The 18,178-nt window shown below is 45.0% G+C and overlaps 1 protein-coding gene across 1 annotated transcript in view; it reads right to left on the reverse strand.

Moving 5' to 3' along the window:
* Nucleotides 1-18,178, reverse strand: part of htr4 (5-hydroxytryptamine receptor 4) — a 214,032-nt gene that overhangs the window by 122,914 nt on the left and 72,940 nt on the right. The window contains exons 6-7 of the mRNA XM_078549685.1: nt 14,364-14,517; nt 1,109-1,668 (exon numbers count right to left, since the gene is read on the reverse strand). Of these exons, the coding sequence (XP_078405811.1) occupies nt 1,109-1,668; nt 14,364-14,517 (714 nt within the window). The remainder of the gene's footprint in view (nt 1-1,108; nt 1,669-14,363; nt 14,518-18,178) is intronic.

Raw genomic sequence — 18,178 nt, forward strand, 5'->3', positions numbered from 1 at the left:
TCCCATCCAATTTTACACCTCTCCCACAAGCCTTCCAGCCACTCCTGGGGATGGAGGTGTAAAATCCTGGCCAAATTAAAGGGGACAGAAATGCAGTTATTCGGCGTTCTGCCCCAAACTTATGCCCTCACTCCCAGTGGGCAATTTGTCTAAAATGCATCATCTCCCATCCAAGGAAATTCCACACTCATATCCAGAATTAAATTGTTGTGAAATATGAAAAACTGAAGATTGCAGGAGTGAAATACATTTAAAGAGACTCATCACAAACTCACTTTGGAAGCATGAACTTTAAAGAAGATAATTACCAATGTACATCCATCTTGTACAAATCTTTTAAAAATACCTACATTCTAGCACTGTCCGGAGATCAATGCAAACATTCCTATTCCTCTAATCCATTAAAGATTTAGCTATATTATTCCACTTATCAAACTCTCACTGTCCTGGATTTCCTGGTCTAGAGGAATCCCTGATAGTTCAGTGGCTTTGTCTATCTCATTCCCCCCTTATTTTGACAGGTCTCCTGAGGTCAGGTTATTGATAAGAATTGTGGTGGGTTCTTAGTGGTATTTTCAATCTCACTGAACCCATCACCTTGGATGGAGGGAAATCATGTCTGACAAATGCTGGTCCAAAGAAAAAGTATTAGACGATGAGTCCATTTTTTCCAATTGCTAATTGTTTTACTGCAATTGACTTGCTGCAGTTTAAGTTTTAAATCCTCATCCACTGCTTCAGCAATCCTGATGCCAAGGAGAGAATGGTTCCCCTGCTACCTAGTATTGTCAAGGTGTAAAGATGGAAAATATACCAGGTAATGCATTTCCATCATCAATATTTAATTTGAATACACCCAACAAAAAAAGCAGAAAAGTTCTCTCATTTGCCTGCTCAGAAGCCAACCAAAACATGCATTAAAAGCTCACAAAATTCATGTTATCACATCTAAAATGTAGCAGCTTTGAGTATTGAAATAGGAGTACAGACTTAGTCTTTAAAGAATTACCACCAAGATTATAAAGCTGGGGCTTTCAACTAATATTGAAATTGTTTGATCACGTACGTTAGGACTAATTTAAAAGCAAATTTAATGCGTAACACTTACCTCAACACATGAGCTGATCCATTGATTGTTGTCGTAGAACATGGTATTGTCTGTCCCAGTAAAGAGGATCGCCTGTATCGTTCACCGCAACACAGAATTCTCAGGAAGGCGCGCCTGAAGGACTTATTCAAATAAGCGTACAGAAATGGATTCAACCCTGAATTAATGTATCCAAGCCATAGGCAAGCTGTCCATAGCTGGTCTGGAACAGAGTAGTTTATAAACGGGTCCACGATATTTGTGATGAAAAACGGTGCCCAACAGAGACAGAAACATCCCATAATAATGCACAAGGTTTTGGCTGCTTTGGTTTCAGTCTTCATTCTGTGGTTGCCTGGATGGTCAGCTTGTTGCCCAGAGTCTGTTGAGGTTCCCGCACGTTTTAACATTTCAATCTGTCGTACATGCTCTCTGGCTGTCACATATATCCTTTGGTATGCCAATACCATTAAAATAAGAGGTATGTAAAATGCTACAACTGAACACGTTATGGCATAAGGTTTGTTCACCATAAAAATACATTTTGTATCTGTGTCATTGCTGAATTTTCTTTCTTCTACCTGCAAAGTGAGAAAGAAAACAAGGCCTTGCTATATTGTGCATTTTTTTAAAAATTGAATGTATCAAAATAAATATATTACTTTGGGAAAACTTTGAATTTTTTGCATATCAATTTTAAAACTAAATAATTACATTTATTTCAACATTCATTTGACAAAATATTATTCAAGGAATTGCAGATTTTCACTGATTATTAGTGGTAGAATTGGCGATTTTAGAACATTTAGAACATTATTATAACAACTGTAAAAATTTCACCAGAGTTCATGGGCACAGTACAGCTTTGTTGAAAATGCAAAAAGGAAACTGTTCCTTAAAGATATAATTAAATTATTCTAACGACAAGGTTTGAATTTTGTCCTTATCTTAAGGTCAGTAACATGATAATTAGTGCATAAATATTGGGGCAGATTTTCCCATCTCCGCACATAGCTGTTATAGAGCGCAAGGGTACAGTGAGTATTGGGAAATACAGGAGGCACACTTCCCTGTCTGATTTTCCTCTATATGCTATACTCACGCAATTCAATGCAACTAGGAACAGGAACACCTAACCTTACAAGTGAAGGAACACTTTTTATTTTTGCTTAAGCTTTATTTTTAAATATACTAGTAAGAGGTGAAGAATAATCACTTGGGTCAATGAAGAGGCCCAGCACCAATGAAAGCATCCCCAGAATTAAGAGAACTCCTTCAGAGTATTATGAAAGAGAAGAAAATAAATAAATATAAGTTGTTTATGTCAGCCTTATCTTGGAATCGGCACTTAACCAAAGTTCAACTGCTTGTGGTTTGGACCTAATAACTTTGAAGACAGACATTTATCCGATGTTAAGAAATAGGAGAAAAGCATGCCTTATTGCCATTTTTAAGAAAAGTTAATTAAATTGTGGAAGCAAGTGGCATTATTACATGTTAATTCTGAGAGGCAGAATTTGTTAGCAGCAATGGCAAAGCAACATCTTATCTTAATAAACCTGCAAATCCTTTCACACTTCTGAAGCACTTGATTTCTGGGAAATGAAACGTTAAAAAAAAATCGAAGAATCCAGCATGGGAATGTATAACTAAAGTCATAAATATCTGACTGATGGCAACATTCAGCCTGTTCTTGGACCAGACTGCAGATGTGCTGGTAAACTATATTAGGGAAAAACACAAACATAACATTGTAGCAAAGACCTGCTTCCAACCATGCAAAGAAGATGACGAGCAATGGGAATATGTCACTGACAAAGTGAATATAGTTTCAAAGCTCAGAGGATTTTGGCTTGACGTCCGGTTGAATAAATACAATTTTAAAAAGGGTACCAAGGGAAAAACTGAATACCAAGCTAAAAGGGAGATATTACGAGGGGTGACTAAAAGCTTGATTGAAGAGGTGGATTTTAAGGAGGGTCTTAAAGGAGTAAGATAAATGGAGAGGCAGATGGAGAGCAAGTCCAGGGCTTAAGCAACTGAAAGTGTAAGCACCAATTGTGGGACAAGGGGAGAGGGATGCACAGGAGGCTTGAGTAAGAGAAACAAGAGTTTTGGGAGTTGGGGGAGTGCAAAAGTACATGGAGGAGAGCATTATGATGATCTGAATTAGAGGACCCCTCAGTGAGTGCTGAAAAGTGTATCAGAGCACATCATATCCCTGAAGGTGTCTCTTCTGTTTAACACTTCTTTGACAACAGTGCCTCACCACTTTCAAATAAAGGACAATCCTTCAATCCAGACCTCATCCTAGAACATGATGACACCTTTTCTCCTAATAACCATGACAATAGTCATTGCCTTATTGAATGGGTCAGCATCAAATAAGCGCACTATTTCCTATATGCCCCTGATCTCTCTGAATAACAAAACATAAATAAGTGCACTTTGTATTTTATTACCACAAAGTCTAACATGTACAGAAGCAAACCTATTCTTAGCTAACTCCCTGCATGAATAAACATGCTTTTCTTTCACCTTCTCTAGTGCTTCTAAGTACAACCTGAGGACTAGTATTTTAGGAGGTGGTTAGCTGTTTATATGCTACAAGAGAGTCATGGGACTCAGGTGGCCTTCCTCTCCTGGTAGCTTACCTTTGACAGGGAGCTACTCTGTTTGCATCCCTGGAGCTTGTTCAGAGTCACCTCTGAACTTCCACTGGCATGGCCTCTGAGAGAAAACACCAGAGACCTGGCATGTGCAACTATTTGGAGAGATGGCTGTGTTAGAAGGTTGACTCTGACCAGCTCCATTCTGCTGGACCCTGGATGTTTTATTTTTAATTTTGTTCATGGGATGTGGGTATTGCTAGCAAGGGCAGCATTTATTACCCAGCTCTAACGGCCCTTGAGAATGTGGTAGTGAGTGGCCTTCTTGAACTCAGGGCGCTGTTAGGTAGGGAGTTGCATGATTTTGACTCAGCAACAATGAAGGAACAGCGATCTATTTCTAAGTCAAGATGGTGTGTGACTTGCAGGGGAACTTTAGGTCAGCAGCACATGGTTGATGTAATGGCATCTATCGGATTGTGAAAGCCACAAGCATTATAGCCACCATGGTCAAGAAAACAGTATGCAGAGTGCTGTCTATCCTCTCTCTATACCGGCAAATCTGCAGTCTGTGTTTCCATGGAGATACCAATTGGTCCATGGCTGCTTCTAGGTAGGGGGTCTGCTAAAAACTCCAGTGAAGTTGCCAAATCATACATTGATGTCTGCATCAAAGTAAAAAGCTTCCCTATTTTTGTCACAAATGAGAGATGTAGGGCAGAGCGTTCAACTTCAGCAGAGGCATAAAGCTCCCGTTCTTGGGCTGGTTGCCCAATTAATGGAAAAGAAAATCAGACAGGGTGAAGAGTTTCCATTTTGGGCACAATTGGCAATTTGGGCTCAGAAGGATATTTTACACAAGTTTCTGCTCATTTCCATTTACTTATCATCGAATCTGCCTTGAACCAGCACAATCAGGCAGTGTTTTAAAATATAGGCCAGGATTTTGCCCTTGTTGGGCAGGTTCGGCAGGCCAGGCAGGAGCGGTTGGGAAGCTGACCACCGCCTGCAATCAGGGCCAGACCACGATTTCACGCTGGCCAGCCAGTTAAGGCCCGCCCAGCATAAATCGCGTGCTGCAGCGCTCAGCGCTGCCTGTGTTGGAAGGGTGGGGGGGAGGAGGGCAAGCGGGGAGCTTTGCACATGCGCACGGGCGCGCACAGGAAAAGCTCCCTGAGGCACAGAGCTGCCTCAGGGAGATGAAGATTTTAAGAAATAAAAATAAAGATATTAAAAATGTTACAAAACATGTCCCCTCATGTGACTGTCATATGATATTAATGAAAAGTTAAAATTTTTATTTTATTTTTAATAGCTGTTGGAAACCTCATCCTGCCTGTAGATGAGGTTTCCTAAAAAATGCAAAGGCCGCTTGGCCTTTTCGCCTGCCCGCCAACCCTGAGGCTGTACGGGCAGTGAAAAATTACATTTAATTGGGACTTTAATGGCCTTAATAGGCCTGTTAATTGTCAGCGGACGCGCTGCCGACTGCCATGCATGCCACCAACCGAAATATCGCGTGAGCGCGCGATGATGTCGGGACGCTCGCCCAGCGTCACCGCGCATCATTTTACGTTCATTCGGTTCAGGTGAGCACCCACCTGACGAGGTAAAAATTCTGGCCATAATTTTAAACAAAATTGCACCTAAAAATATAACATGATTTATTTAAGTGTGTTAACCTGATGCTGCTTTATTAGAAGTGCAAAAGATAGGTTTATCATAAAAATTAACTATTTTTTACCAAAATGTCTAGTCTGTCACCGATAAGTAGTCCAATTTTAAATAACTGAAAATGACTTTGCAAAAGCTATACAGAACCACTTATTAGATATATTGGTATACAGTCAGTAACTTGAAATAAAACATGCCTGTTAGTGTCCTTGTGCCTAAAATAAACAGTTTAATTTTAAGAGCCTCCTCGAAGGCCCACAAACTGGTGCAATTCATGGAAACTAGCCCTGGTGATTAATTCAGTCTGGGACATGGGAGTTTTGTGGATGTGGTCATCTTCGATTGCAATGTTTTTTTAAACTAGCACAAAAGGTCGCAGAAGATTGTTTTTTGCTGGACATAATTTGTCCATTAAATTCCTCTATCTTTTGTGATAATTTAGCCAATTTTGGGTGAATTGCACTGAAAAAAAGCAACCTAGCAGAAACTCCAGTTTAAGGTGCATAATGGACAGCAGATCTAATCCAGCAGTTTTACGCACCCTGCCGAAACTGAAAGTTCCAACTCAAGCCTCCACTGGGAAGGTAACACATCCTCATCCACTCCCCACTCCTCCAGCTCTTTATGCGCCGTGAATCACCACCTTGTCACAAGCAGTATCTTATTTCCCCCCCGTGAAAATAATTGAATTGATGCGCTAGAGTGCCCAGTGCATGGGCTCAAAGGGGTGAGCCAGAGTAACATGAGTGGGAGATTTCTTCAGGAATTCATCTTCTCCTCAATCATCATTCTCCCCATTTTCCTCACATCATCAAACCTCACAAGAAACTAGTTGTGTCTCTTGTTTGTTCTCCTCATCCATATCTTCCTTTGTTTCTTTCACCTTGTGCCCCCTCCCTCCACACACAGCCATGGTAGATTTGCAGGAACATTACCCACTTGTGATTAAGGAAAGGGAGAAGCAGATGGAAGCTCGTGGCTGTGTGGTGCTTCACAAGGTTACCATGGTAACAGTGTAGGTATTCAGTCACTAATCTGGTACCAGCAATATATCCCTGACGTCATCATCTCCCATTAGCTCAATGGACTTCCATCCAGAATGTGAGGTGTTTCAGGTTGGTTGTTGATAAAAGTAGGTGAAATCTTGCAGTATGTGCCAAGTGGAATAGGAGAACATAAGTAAAAGAGGTGGTGATATTACCCGTAAAACTTTGAAGATCAGGTCCTGAGAAATTGCAACTTCATCTTCTCTGCCTTTATGCCATGCCATTGTCTTTTTGGCTGACTGTTAGGTTCTCCTGCATTAAACATTCTTATAAACTGGCACAAAAACATTTATGAGGCAGATGTGTCAATCTCATTGATAGTCAACTCACTGACCCAAGCTGAGCAGAGGGAAACAGAAGGGGATGGTGGAGCTCAGGTCCTGAGTGACAGTCAGTAAGAATCCACAGGGTTCATAGGAATAGGAATTTCTAGAAGAAATAAAACCATGGTCCATTTAGTTCATCTCTACCATCCTGGTAGTTGCTTGATACAAGAATAATGAAGTTGCTGACTGATCATGGCATCAATTTAGTCTACAACAGACCCAGGCATGAAGCAAGGAACCATGGCAGTGGCAATGGCAGAAGGCAGAATAATAGACAACCAGGTCTTGCATATATGCAAATTGCCTCTTTTTTTGCTCATCACTAATCTTTATGTGGTCTTCTCTCTCTCTCTCTCTCTCTTACTCACTCACTCTCTCTCTCACTCACTCTTTCTCCTTTCTTACTCCACTGCAACCTTCAGTTAGGTTGTCTCCCGTCTTCAGTAACTTAGTTCCTTATTGTCTTGCAAAACTGCAATACTGCTTTTGCACTTATTCCTTAACTCTTTGATGCAGGCCACTTGGCTGATACCTCCTAATTTAGTTGCATTTGTAGTCAGAGAAATGCTCATTCAGCATTTGTACATCACTTTGTGGAGTTATGGTCAGCAAGTACAGTCAACAGAAACAAAGGCCTAAATTTTCACACAAGAGAGGTTCCCTGTCTTAGTGAAAATAGCTGTGGAGGCACAAATCTGGAAGTCCTGCTTCCAAACCCGGCCACTGCCATTTTCACTGGGGATGGAGGGGAAGGGAGTGGGTTCTAAATAGCACATTCATGGTTCATGGAGGCAACTGTACATGTTAAAATGCAGCGGCCTCAGTCAGATCTGATTTTTGTTACTAGGATGTCCAAAATATGACTTCTGCACTTTTAGACCTGATGGGAATACCGGAGTTCTTTGGAGAGATAGAATATCTTTTTGGAGAGGTAATGGTCCCTTTTGGATATGGTCCTGAGACAGCTTTGGGAGAGGTAAAGTACCTCTTGGAATTGTTAAAATTAGACCAGAATGTGTGTACAAAGTGCATAAATTCATTGAAACTGTCAAACTCATTGGAGCTGTCAAGAGAACTGTCAGGCATTGTCCCAGCTCGAGAGCAAAAATTCAGGCCAAAGTGACTAAGAGTAGTTCAGCAATGTTTTATTTACAGTGATACGCCAGCATTGGTGAAATGTCACTCTTAGAGCAACATTACTCCAGAGAGAGAGTTTGATGTTAAAAGAATCAGATTGTGGTCATAGATGCAGCTTGTGAGGAGTGAGCTAGAATCCAGAGTTGTGCCACAACAGGTACTATTTTGAACCCCAACTGCTACAGTGTAACTTGCTGTAGTACAAGTGTTGCAATATTATATGCGAAAGCAAAAAACAACAACTTGCATTTAAATAGTGCCTTGTAAGTATTGAAATATCACAATGTTTCACAGGAGCAATGTCAAACAAATTTTTAAGGGAATATTAGGGAAGATGATCAAAAGCTTGGTCAAAGAGACAGACATTATGCAACATCCTAAAGGAAGAAACAGGTGTAGAGAGACAAAGAGGTTCAAAGAAAGAAATCTAGAGCTTAGCATCCAAACAGCTGAAGGCACAGGTACCAATGGCAGAGTAATTAAAATCAGGGACTCAAGATGCCAGAATTGGAGGAGCCCAGAGATACCGGGGGTTGTAAATCTGGAGGAAGTTACAGACATAGGAAAGGGTAGCCATTGGGGGGATTTGAAAAGAAAGCCACAATTTTAAAATCAAGACATTGCCAGATCAGGAGCCAATATAGATCAGCAAGCACAGGGGTAATAGATGATCAAAACTTGATGCAGTTTAGAATACAGGCAGCAATGCTTTGGATGAGCTTAAGTTTTTGTTGGCGGGAGCTGGGGGACCTGCTAGAAGAGCACTGAAATAGTCAAGTCTAGAAGTAATAGAGGCATTGATGAGGGTTTCAGCAGCAGATGAGCTGAGGGAGGGAAAGAATTGGGCAATGATACCGAGGTGGAAATAGTTGCTCATTTCAGGGTCAGGTATGATACCAAGGCTGTGAACAGCCTGGTTCAGTCGCAGACAGTTGCCAGGGAGAGGGATGGAGTCAGTGACTGCTGAATTAAGTTTGTGGTGGGGACCAGAGACAAGGTGCAGACTCTTCCCCTCCCACCAGTGGTGGAACTCATGGCGGGCAAGATTTGGCGAGAGTCAAAAAATCAGTTTCCCAACGTCGGGAAATTAGTTTGGAATCTTGTTCTCTCGACGTTCATGGCAGGTTAATGGCAGGTTGACTTTCCCACTGATGTACTTCAGGAACTCCTTTTGCATCTCATGAATCCTCATGAAAATTCCAACAGTCCGGAATCTTGTTCCACCTTCAAATTTTCTGCCCCGCCAGCGGGAAGTTAGAATGTTCTGTTTCACGGGTCTACATGAGCGGCGTGCACCCGGTGAGGGAGAATTCCTGGACTTACCAGGCACTTGACCTTGCCTTCACCATTCTCGAAGATTGTTCGTGGGTACCGGGAGATGCCAATGCAGGAGATGGTACACATGGGAAGGGGGTTGGAAGTTTGGAAGGGGGAGTGGAAGGCACAAAGGGTGGAATAAAGGTATGAGGGGCGGTGGAAGGCTGGAAGGCTCAATGTGGGTGAAAGGTGCAAAGCAGGTGGAAGGCTCAAAGTGGGGTGGAAGGCTGGAAGGTGTTTGGAGTGTATGGGGAAGGGGGAGGGAAAGAGTCTTTCAGAGGGCGGGGTCAGTTGAGTTGACCGTGGGGTCCTGGGGGGAGAACTCTGGGGGGGAACAGTGACAGTGAGAGGGGAAAGGGGGGATGTGGTAGGAATGTCAGGTTGTGTGTTTGACGGGTGTAGGTGTCATCAGGAGGGTCATGGAGGGGGACAAGAAAGGTGGCATGGATAATGGGTCTGGGCAGGGTGGGCATGGGCACATTAACGGGTGTGGGCTCCGAGGGGAGGGAAGGCATATGGAGGTGGATTGTGATAGGGTCCAGTGTAACAGGGGGAGGTTCAAGGGTGACAGAGGGGAACGTAAAGATAAGATTGGGTGGGTCAATGTTGATGGGAGAAAGTTGGTAGGTGACAGGGGGAGGGTATAAGGTGGAATGGGTTTGGTAGGAGATGCACACCATCTCTGCAGCAGCAGGGCAAAGTCCTCAATGTCAAAATGCGATACATCAAGGTAGGAGGAGGGTCTTCTCAGGTGTGTGGAGCTCAAGGTCAGCGCAATTGGCTGACTAAAGGGAAACTGTATGAGAGCTATGGTCAGCTGAGATCCTCACTCTATGGTGGAGCCCAGATGGCAGCAGGTCCGGGTCAGCGGGTTCTCATAACATCGAGATCCCAGCAAGGTGTTGAGCTGCTGTTCATTCTGCACCATTTACCATCAGCTGCAGTCAGAGTAGGGATGAAGGGAGAGAGGAAGGCGGATGCATACAAGGGGCATGGCTGGTGAATGACAGCCAACTTGCGACTTCAAACCTCCATCCTCCCGGGTGAATAGTCATGCCTGACAAGGGCCCATGTGGCTGGTCTTTCTATGATGCCAAGGCAAAGCTCTCCATAGAGTCTCGAGGCAAGCGGGATAGTATGAGAGGGAGGCTTCTTGCACACCCTTGTCAAAGAGCAATATCTCCATGTGCAGGCATGTAGGAATGGGAGGAACACCCATTCTTGGTCCTCCCGGGTGTCTTCATCTAGAAGTGGAGTGCATGTGAAATTAAAATAACTAGCAGCAAGATGGAATCCAGGACACTTCCAAACAGTGTAAGTAAACAAATATTTACAAGTGCCAAGACTATATACAATGATTGTACACTCATGCCCCCAGTGTGCATTCCAAACTTTACATTTTTCTTACCCTGCCACTAAGCCTGAGTGCATCCCCAACATCCGCAGCAGTTATGGAGACAGCCTGCTGACTGCTATGCCTTGTTGTCTCTGATGGCTTTGCCAGGCGCTCTCTGGAGGTCCAAGGCCTGGAGGGTCCCTGCCTGCTCAGGGTCCCCTGCTCTGGGTCTGACCAGCCGGAGTTGATGGGGTCACAGGCAGAGGGGGTTTGGAGTGGCAGGATACCCTCGGAGTGTCCGGGGTGGATGGCTCCAGGATGTCCGGCAGACACTCCTCCTCCCTTTGGGTGCCCAAGTGCTCCTCCCTGACTGCTTGAGAGGAAGGGACACCTAGAGGAAAGTCAAGATGCCCTGTTCTCTTCTTGCTGAGCTACTGCTGAAACACACTCATGGCTAGAGTGGTTGTGTGCATGTCTGAGCACAAATCTGACAGAAACCCTGCATTCCGCTGGACCTGGGTCTCCAAGGTGGCCACTGCCCTTCCCATGGAGACTTTGATGCGCTCGCCATGACATCAGGGAGAACACGATGGGCTCCTCCATCTCTCGTCCCCCTGTGTTGACAGCCTCTAACGGCTGTGCCTGATGTTCCCCTGCATCTCTTTGCATTGCAAGTATATGTCCAAGGGCCGATTGGAAAGGCTCATAATCTGACTTGGACTTTGCAGGGGCTTGTTCTCCAGCAGTCCTTCAAGTGCCAGAGACCTCGGCTGCCACTGCCTCCACCTGCTGTGGACACGTGTCCATGAAGTGACAACCAGTGAGTGGCCCTGAGACTACTCTAAAGCTATGACCCACCGATGTGTGTGTCTTTGCACTGGTGAATGCTGTGAAGCTCTCCAGGTGTGAAAGCATCTTCTTCCTCCTCCAAGATGGCCTGGGGCCTGGGGTTTTCTTCTGTGGATGTGCTGGCCTCCCCCTCTTCCTGCACGTACCTGGAATGGAGAAAAGAAAGAATGAGTGACTGCCTGGGTTGGCTCAAACATTACACAAATCACTCATAGTCATTTTCTGAAGTTCTCTGTATAATGGATGCTTCCTTACAGGGTCACTGGGAGAGGCTGACTTTACCATTGACACAGGCGTTGTCTGCACCCTCCCCTGCCAGCTCTGCAGCCTGCTGCTCAAATAGGGTGAGGTTCCTCAGCTCCACCTCCCGTCTTCTCTCTCTCCCTCCTGCTGTGGGCTATCTTCTCCTGGATAAAGACAGGTGGATTGAGTGTGAACACATTGGATGAAAGAGCAGGTCAGAGGCTGTTCATTCTGTGGCAAGTAACTCACCTCTTGACTCCCCAGTGCCTGTCCACTATCTACAAGTCACAAGTCATGAGTGTGATGGAATACTCTCCACTTGCCTGGATGAGTGTAGCTCCAACAACACTCAAGAAGCTCAACACTGTCCAGGGCAAAGCAGCCCACTCAATTGGCACCACGTCCACCATCTCCAACATTCACTCCCTCCACCACCATGCACAGTAGCAGCAGTGTGTACCATCTACAAGATGCACTGCAGTAACTCACCAAGGCCCCTTCGACAGCACCTCCCAAACCTATGACCGCTACCACCTAGAAGGAAATGGGCAACAGATGTATGGGAACACCACCACCTACAAGTTCCTCTCCAAGCCTCACCCCATCCTGACTTGGAACTGCATCGCTGTCTCTTCACTGTCACTGGGTCACAATCCTGGTACCCCTCCCTAACAGCACTGTGGGCGTACTTACATCTCATGGACAGCAGCGATTCAAGGAGGCAGCGGTTCAAGAAGGCAGCTCACCACCACCTTCTCAAGGGCAATTAGGGATGGGAAACAAAAGTGCTGGCCTAGCCACCAACGCCTACGTCCCATGAAGAAATAAAACAAGATCAGTGCTGAGGTGAATTTGGAGTGAGTGGTTCACTTACCCTAGCAGAGCGGATGAGATCATTCTTCCGTTTCCTACACTGAAAGGCAATCCTCCTTTGGACCCCATAGACGCTGACCACCCTGGCGACCTCCTCGCAGGCCGCTATAGTCATATGGGAGGGCCTCTTGCTCCCATCCCTTGGAAAGAGGATCTCCCACCTTTCCTCGACTGCCTGGGGGAAAATCCCCAGGAGGGCATTGCTGAGCTCTGGGGCTGGAGGTTGCTGCCTTCCCCTCGCCATTTTCTTTCCTGGAATCCTGGCACAGTGACTGAATGGCTGTCTGGGTGCCTTTTGAATATGGCACCCAGACATAACAGTGGGGCGGGTGACTTCCTGCCCACCCAGTCACAAGGTTGCACATGTTCAGCCGCCCCACTCTCCAGCGGAAGTCATTCTGACTTTCATTTCCACCACTGGATTTAGTCTCCGAAACGGAAAAGTCCGTTCAATGAGAGAGACATTTAGTTTGCTGGTTTCTTTATGTTGAAACTCTCATGGGTTTCCAATTGATTTCATTGACTAACGTTGTGTGGACCACATAGGTAGCGGCCTGCATCACAGTCTGCCCCTGAGGAGTCAATGCAAGTCTGCATGATGTCACTTTGAAGCAGCATTACATGAACAAACATTTCCCTCAATGGTTTTGATCTTCCCAATATTTAGTTGTGGAAAATTTCTGCTCATCTGCAATTGGACTGCGGACAAGTAATCTGACAACTTGGAGATTGTGGATGGGGTCTCAGTAATGAGGCAAAGCTGAGTGTTGTCAACATACATGTGGAACCTGATACTATGGATGAGACCTTACTAGGTGCTGGGCTAGGAGGCAGGGAAAGGGGCCGGTAAAATGGCAGGGGACCACATCTGGATGGGGATTGAAGGCCCAATTGAGGGCCACCTTCCCAAGCCACCAGCATTTTGTCGGAGCTCTCCCCTCCCCCCACCCACCACATGGAGAGGCCACCGGCTGCATGGAGGTGCCCCCCCCTCCCTCACCCCACTCCGTAGCCTCCAGGGGGAGCCATCAGAGCTGGAGACTCCAAGGCCCAAGGAGAGAGCTGATGACAATGGTCACCTCCGCCAGCCCAATGCTGCCACTGGAGGGGATTGTGCTCTAAATAGAGCCTTCCTGCTTGGCCCTGGCAGAAAAATAAATTGCCTTCCTCCCTTGTGTGGACGGCTCAAGATGTCATCCTTGCTACCAAAACTGCACAGAGTAGGGCGGCTGCCCGTTTGCCTTATTGGACGGCCGGCCTGCAATAAGTTGTCACTGCGGTCCCATATTTGATCCTAACATCGGGACTTCCCTGCTTCTGAGAAAGTCCCAGCCTGTGCTTTTAGATGATGTCACTGAGCGGTAGCATGTAGATGAGAAATAGGAGGGGGTCAAGGATAGAACCTTGGGGGACTCCAGAGGTCACAGTGTGGCAGTGGGAAGCGAAGCCAGTGCAGGTGATTTTATGACTATGATTGGATAGGTAAGAATTAAGTCCGGCAAGGGCAGCCCCACCCAACTGAACGAGGGAGGTGAGGCGTTTGAGGAGGATGGTGTGACTAACTGTGCCAATAGCTGCAGACAGGTCAAGAAGGGTGAGGACAGATAGTTTACCATAGGCACTGTCGTGAAGGACATCATTTGTTTCTTTGATAAAAACCATGTCAGTAGTGTTGCAGGAGCAGAAACCTGGTTGGAAGAATTCAAAATGGAAAGATGGGTGTAGATTTGGGAGACGACAACATATTTAAGGACTTTGGAACAATTCTACAGCATTATCATAGCATTTACCATTTTCCATGACACACTGGTATATAACATATATCCCTATCATGATTTAATTTTATTTGGGTTGAAAAGGACTTACCAATTCCTGTATTCCAATGATGTTCCAGCCTTGCATGATAGGTAGGAATGAAATGAATGATGGGATAATCCAACAGCCCCCAAGCATTAAAGTAACACACAAGGGTGTCATTTTGTTCCTATAAACCAGTGGTTGACAACAGATGGCATAGTACCTGGCAAACAAAACAAAAAAAAATACTGCTTTTTTAATTAATGAATTCACATTCTCTGAACATTAATCAGTCCTCCCCTCATTCCCATGGTAATTGCTTTAGGTCTCTTTATTTCCTACTTCAGCAATGCCTACTTAGATCATTAAAATGTCAAAAACAGGTACAGAAACTAATCAGTAAGGTTGATGGAATGCTGGCCTTTATATCTTGAGGATTAGAATACAAGGGAGTAGAAGTTATGCTTCAACCACGCAAGACCCTGGTTAGACCACACCTGGAGCACTGTCAGCAGTTCTGGGCATTAACCTTAGGAAGGATGAGTTGGCTTTGGAGGCAGTGTAAGATTTATCACAATGAGCCCTGGCCCACAAGGGTTAAATTACGAGGGGAGATTACACAAACTAGTGTTGTACTCCCTGGAATTTATAAAGTTAAGGTATAATCTGTTCAAATTTTTCAAGACATTAAGTAGAACAATTGGGTAGATATAAACTATTTCCACTGGTTGGGGAGTCTAGGAGTAGTGGGCATTGTCTAAAAATTAGAGCCAGACACTTCAGGAATAAAATTAGGAAACACTTCAACAAAGAGTGGTGGAAGTGGGAACTCTCCTCAGCAGCCAGCAATTAATGCTAGATAATTATTAATTTTAAAACTGAGATTGATAGATTTTATACCTTATCCAAAGGTATTAAGAGATGGGCAGAAGTGGGTATATAGAATTATATGTATCTTATTGAATGGTGGAATAGGCTCAGGGTGCTAAATGCCCTCCTCCTGTTCCTATGTTCAGTTGGAGGATGGTCTGGGTGTAGACTCCACTGTCAGTTTCATTTTCTTCACATAAATTGACAGGAAGCACACTTCTGTTGAGCAATGACTAGGTCAGATATGAGTATTGTAGTTATCACAAAATCTGACAGAACCTTTTAATTTTCTTTACAAAGCTGACAATTGAAATCTAGGTAGTAAGGGCACAATTTGTATGTTCTGTCCTTTCTATATATTCCACTTTGAGTCAATAAAATGGCAAATGTCTACCTTTAGTCCACTAAAACCAGCAGGTTGGCCAAATATTAATGACCCAGTTTATCATAAAAGTGAATTTGGATAACATCTACACCATCCAGTTGCTTTATTGGTGCCTCTGTCACAAGACACAGAACCCACCTCTTGCATTCATTGGGACTTTGACTGCTGTATGTACTAACTACAACACACACTGCAGCAGCTCACTTAAGTTTACTTTAATCTCACCCCCTAGCCCTGACCAGGCCTGGGAGATGGCGGGTGCACACAGCGCTAATTACTGGGGCCCATGTCATTGAGGGGCCCGGGCTTGGGCAGCACTGTCCCATCTCTCAAATGGCACCTACCCATCTCAATGTGTTTGCAGGTAACGTGCAGTGCGTGTTCCGCTCTGGGACAAAGTTCTGTAATATAAAGGATTAATAGAGCGAGAACCCAAGTCGGCATGGCCATTTTCTGACAGTTATGGTGCATTCTGGATGATGTAGTCCACACTTGACCACGCTCTCACCCTCCTGCACAAGTACTGGCCCACTAAATGATTATAAGCATCAAGGTGACTGATCAGGCTGGGGAAGCCAGGAGGAGCAGTGGTTGTAGCAACAATGAGGCCCGGGGCAGCTGGAGGGTTAGGCAGAGCTAAGGGGAAGCATGTCTTACTACCATCACAGCCATCCCAAACTCAATGAGAACATTTCCAAACTTCCCAGGCCCAACAGTGAATGAGCATAAGTGCCGGTTGTTAAAGATCATAGCAAGATGTGGACTGTGTAGTTTTTAGGACCCTCAAATAGAAAGGACATAAAAGTAATAGAAAAGGGGCATTATAGGTTCACCAAGGTATTAAAAAGGGCAAAGAGGCAGTGTTGGAAAGAGAAATTTGAGAAGTTTGGGAGAGTGTGTGAGAGTGAGTGAATGTGTGTGAAAGAGACTGAGGGAGTACTTGTGAGATTGTGTGTGAGAGACCGTGTGTGTGAGAGAGAGAGTATGTGTGTAAGAGAGAGCGAGTGAGTGTATAAGAGAGTAAGTGAGTGCATGCAAGTGAGAGAGTGTGTGAGATTGGGTGTGTGTGAGAGTGTGTGAGAGAGTGAGAGTGCGTGAGAGAGAGAGTGTTTGTGAGATTGTGTGTGAGAGCGTGTGCAAGAGAGAGTGAGTGAGTTTTTGTGAGTGAGTGAGCTTATGAGAGAGTAAGTGAATGTGAGTGTGCGAGTGTGTGAGAAACTGAGAAAGTATGTGAGAGAATGTGAGTATGTGTGAGAGTGAGAGTGTGAGATTGTGTGAGAGTGACAGCATGTGATAGAGTTAGTGAGTGTATGTGAGAGAAGTGAGTGTGTATGAGATTGTATGTGAAAGTGAGAGTGTGCGAGAGAGAGTGAAAGTGTGTGTGAGATTCAGTATGTGTGTGAGACTGTATATGAGAGTGAGAGATTGTGTGAGAGAGTGTGTGTGAGAGTGAGTGAGTGTGTGAAATTGCGGGCAGAATTTTAGGTTTTGGCAGGTGGGCATGCGCACGACCCGAACGGGCGTAAAATCACGCGAGATGATGTCGGGCGAGTGTCCTAATGGCAATGTGCACTCACGCGATATTTTGCTCGGCGGGCACGCGTGGCATTCGGAAGAGCCCGCCAACAATTAAGCAGGCAATTAAGCCCATTAATGGCACAATTGTAAGCAATTTTTTGTGGCCCATCCAATCTTACAGTTGACGGACAGGCCAATCGGTCAGGTGGCCTTTACATTTTTGGTCCTGAATTTTTCCCTCATCGGGCACACGCGATCAGCAGGCCCGGGAGGGTTTGGGAAATGGGCTGCTGACCACGATTGGCCCTTAACCACAATTTCACGCTGGCTGGCCAATTAACGCTGAAAAGCTCAGCACTGCCAGGGTGGGGGAGGGAAGGAGGTGGGCGACAACGTCACCGTGAGTGCGGGTGAGCGCTTCCACTGAGCTCCCTGAAGACAGACAGCTGCAGAGCTCCAAATAATAAAAGAAAGTACAAAAAAGCTGCAAAACATGTCCATGCAGCATAATCAAGCACCTGAAAGCATACCTCATAAAAAGATTGTCCCCAGATATTTCTTTTTATTTTATTTCCTAACGGAGATTTCATCCCGCCCTTGGATGAGGTTTCATCAAAACTGTAAAGGCAGCCTGAGCGATTGGTCCATCAGCCCAGTCAGGTTAGACAGGCCATGAAAAATCGCTTACAATTGCGCCGCTAACGGGCTTAACCACCCGCTTAATTGTCGGCGGGTGCTCTTCCGGCTGCCACACCCACCGAGCAAAATATCACGCGAGGGCTCGATGACATCGGAATGCTCATCCAATATCATCTCGCGTGATTTTACGCCAGTTCGGGTCGGGCACGCGTCCGCCTGTGGAACAAAACATTCTGCCCTTGGCACCTTATCATGTCATTCTTGTTAATTATTCATCTTTTTAAAATATAAATTTATTGCTTTGATTTTTTTTTTTTGCTTATGTTTTCTTCATGCCTTAGCTTTGGTTTTGAAATTCATGATTAATGTTGTGTCAAATCAAATCTCAGGCAGCTGCTACTGGGTTTCTTGCTGAAGGGGAATGAAAGGCTCACAAAAAGTCTGATTCCTTTTTGGAGGGCTGGCAAAAGGG

Source organism: Cetorhinus maximus, chromosome 10 (assembly GCF_964194155.1).
Source record: "Cetorhinus maximus chromosome 10, sCetMax3.hap1.1, whole genome shotgun sequence".
Lineage (NCBI taxonomy): Eukaryota > Metazoa > Chordata > Chondrichthyes > Lamniformes > Cetorhinidae > Cetorhinus > Cetorhinus maximus.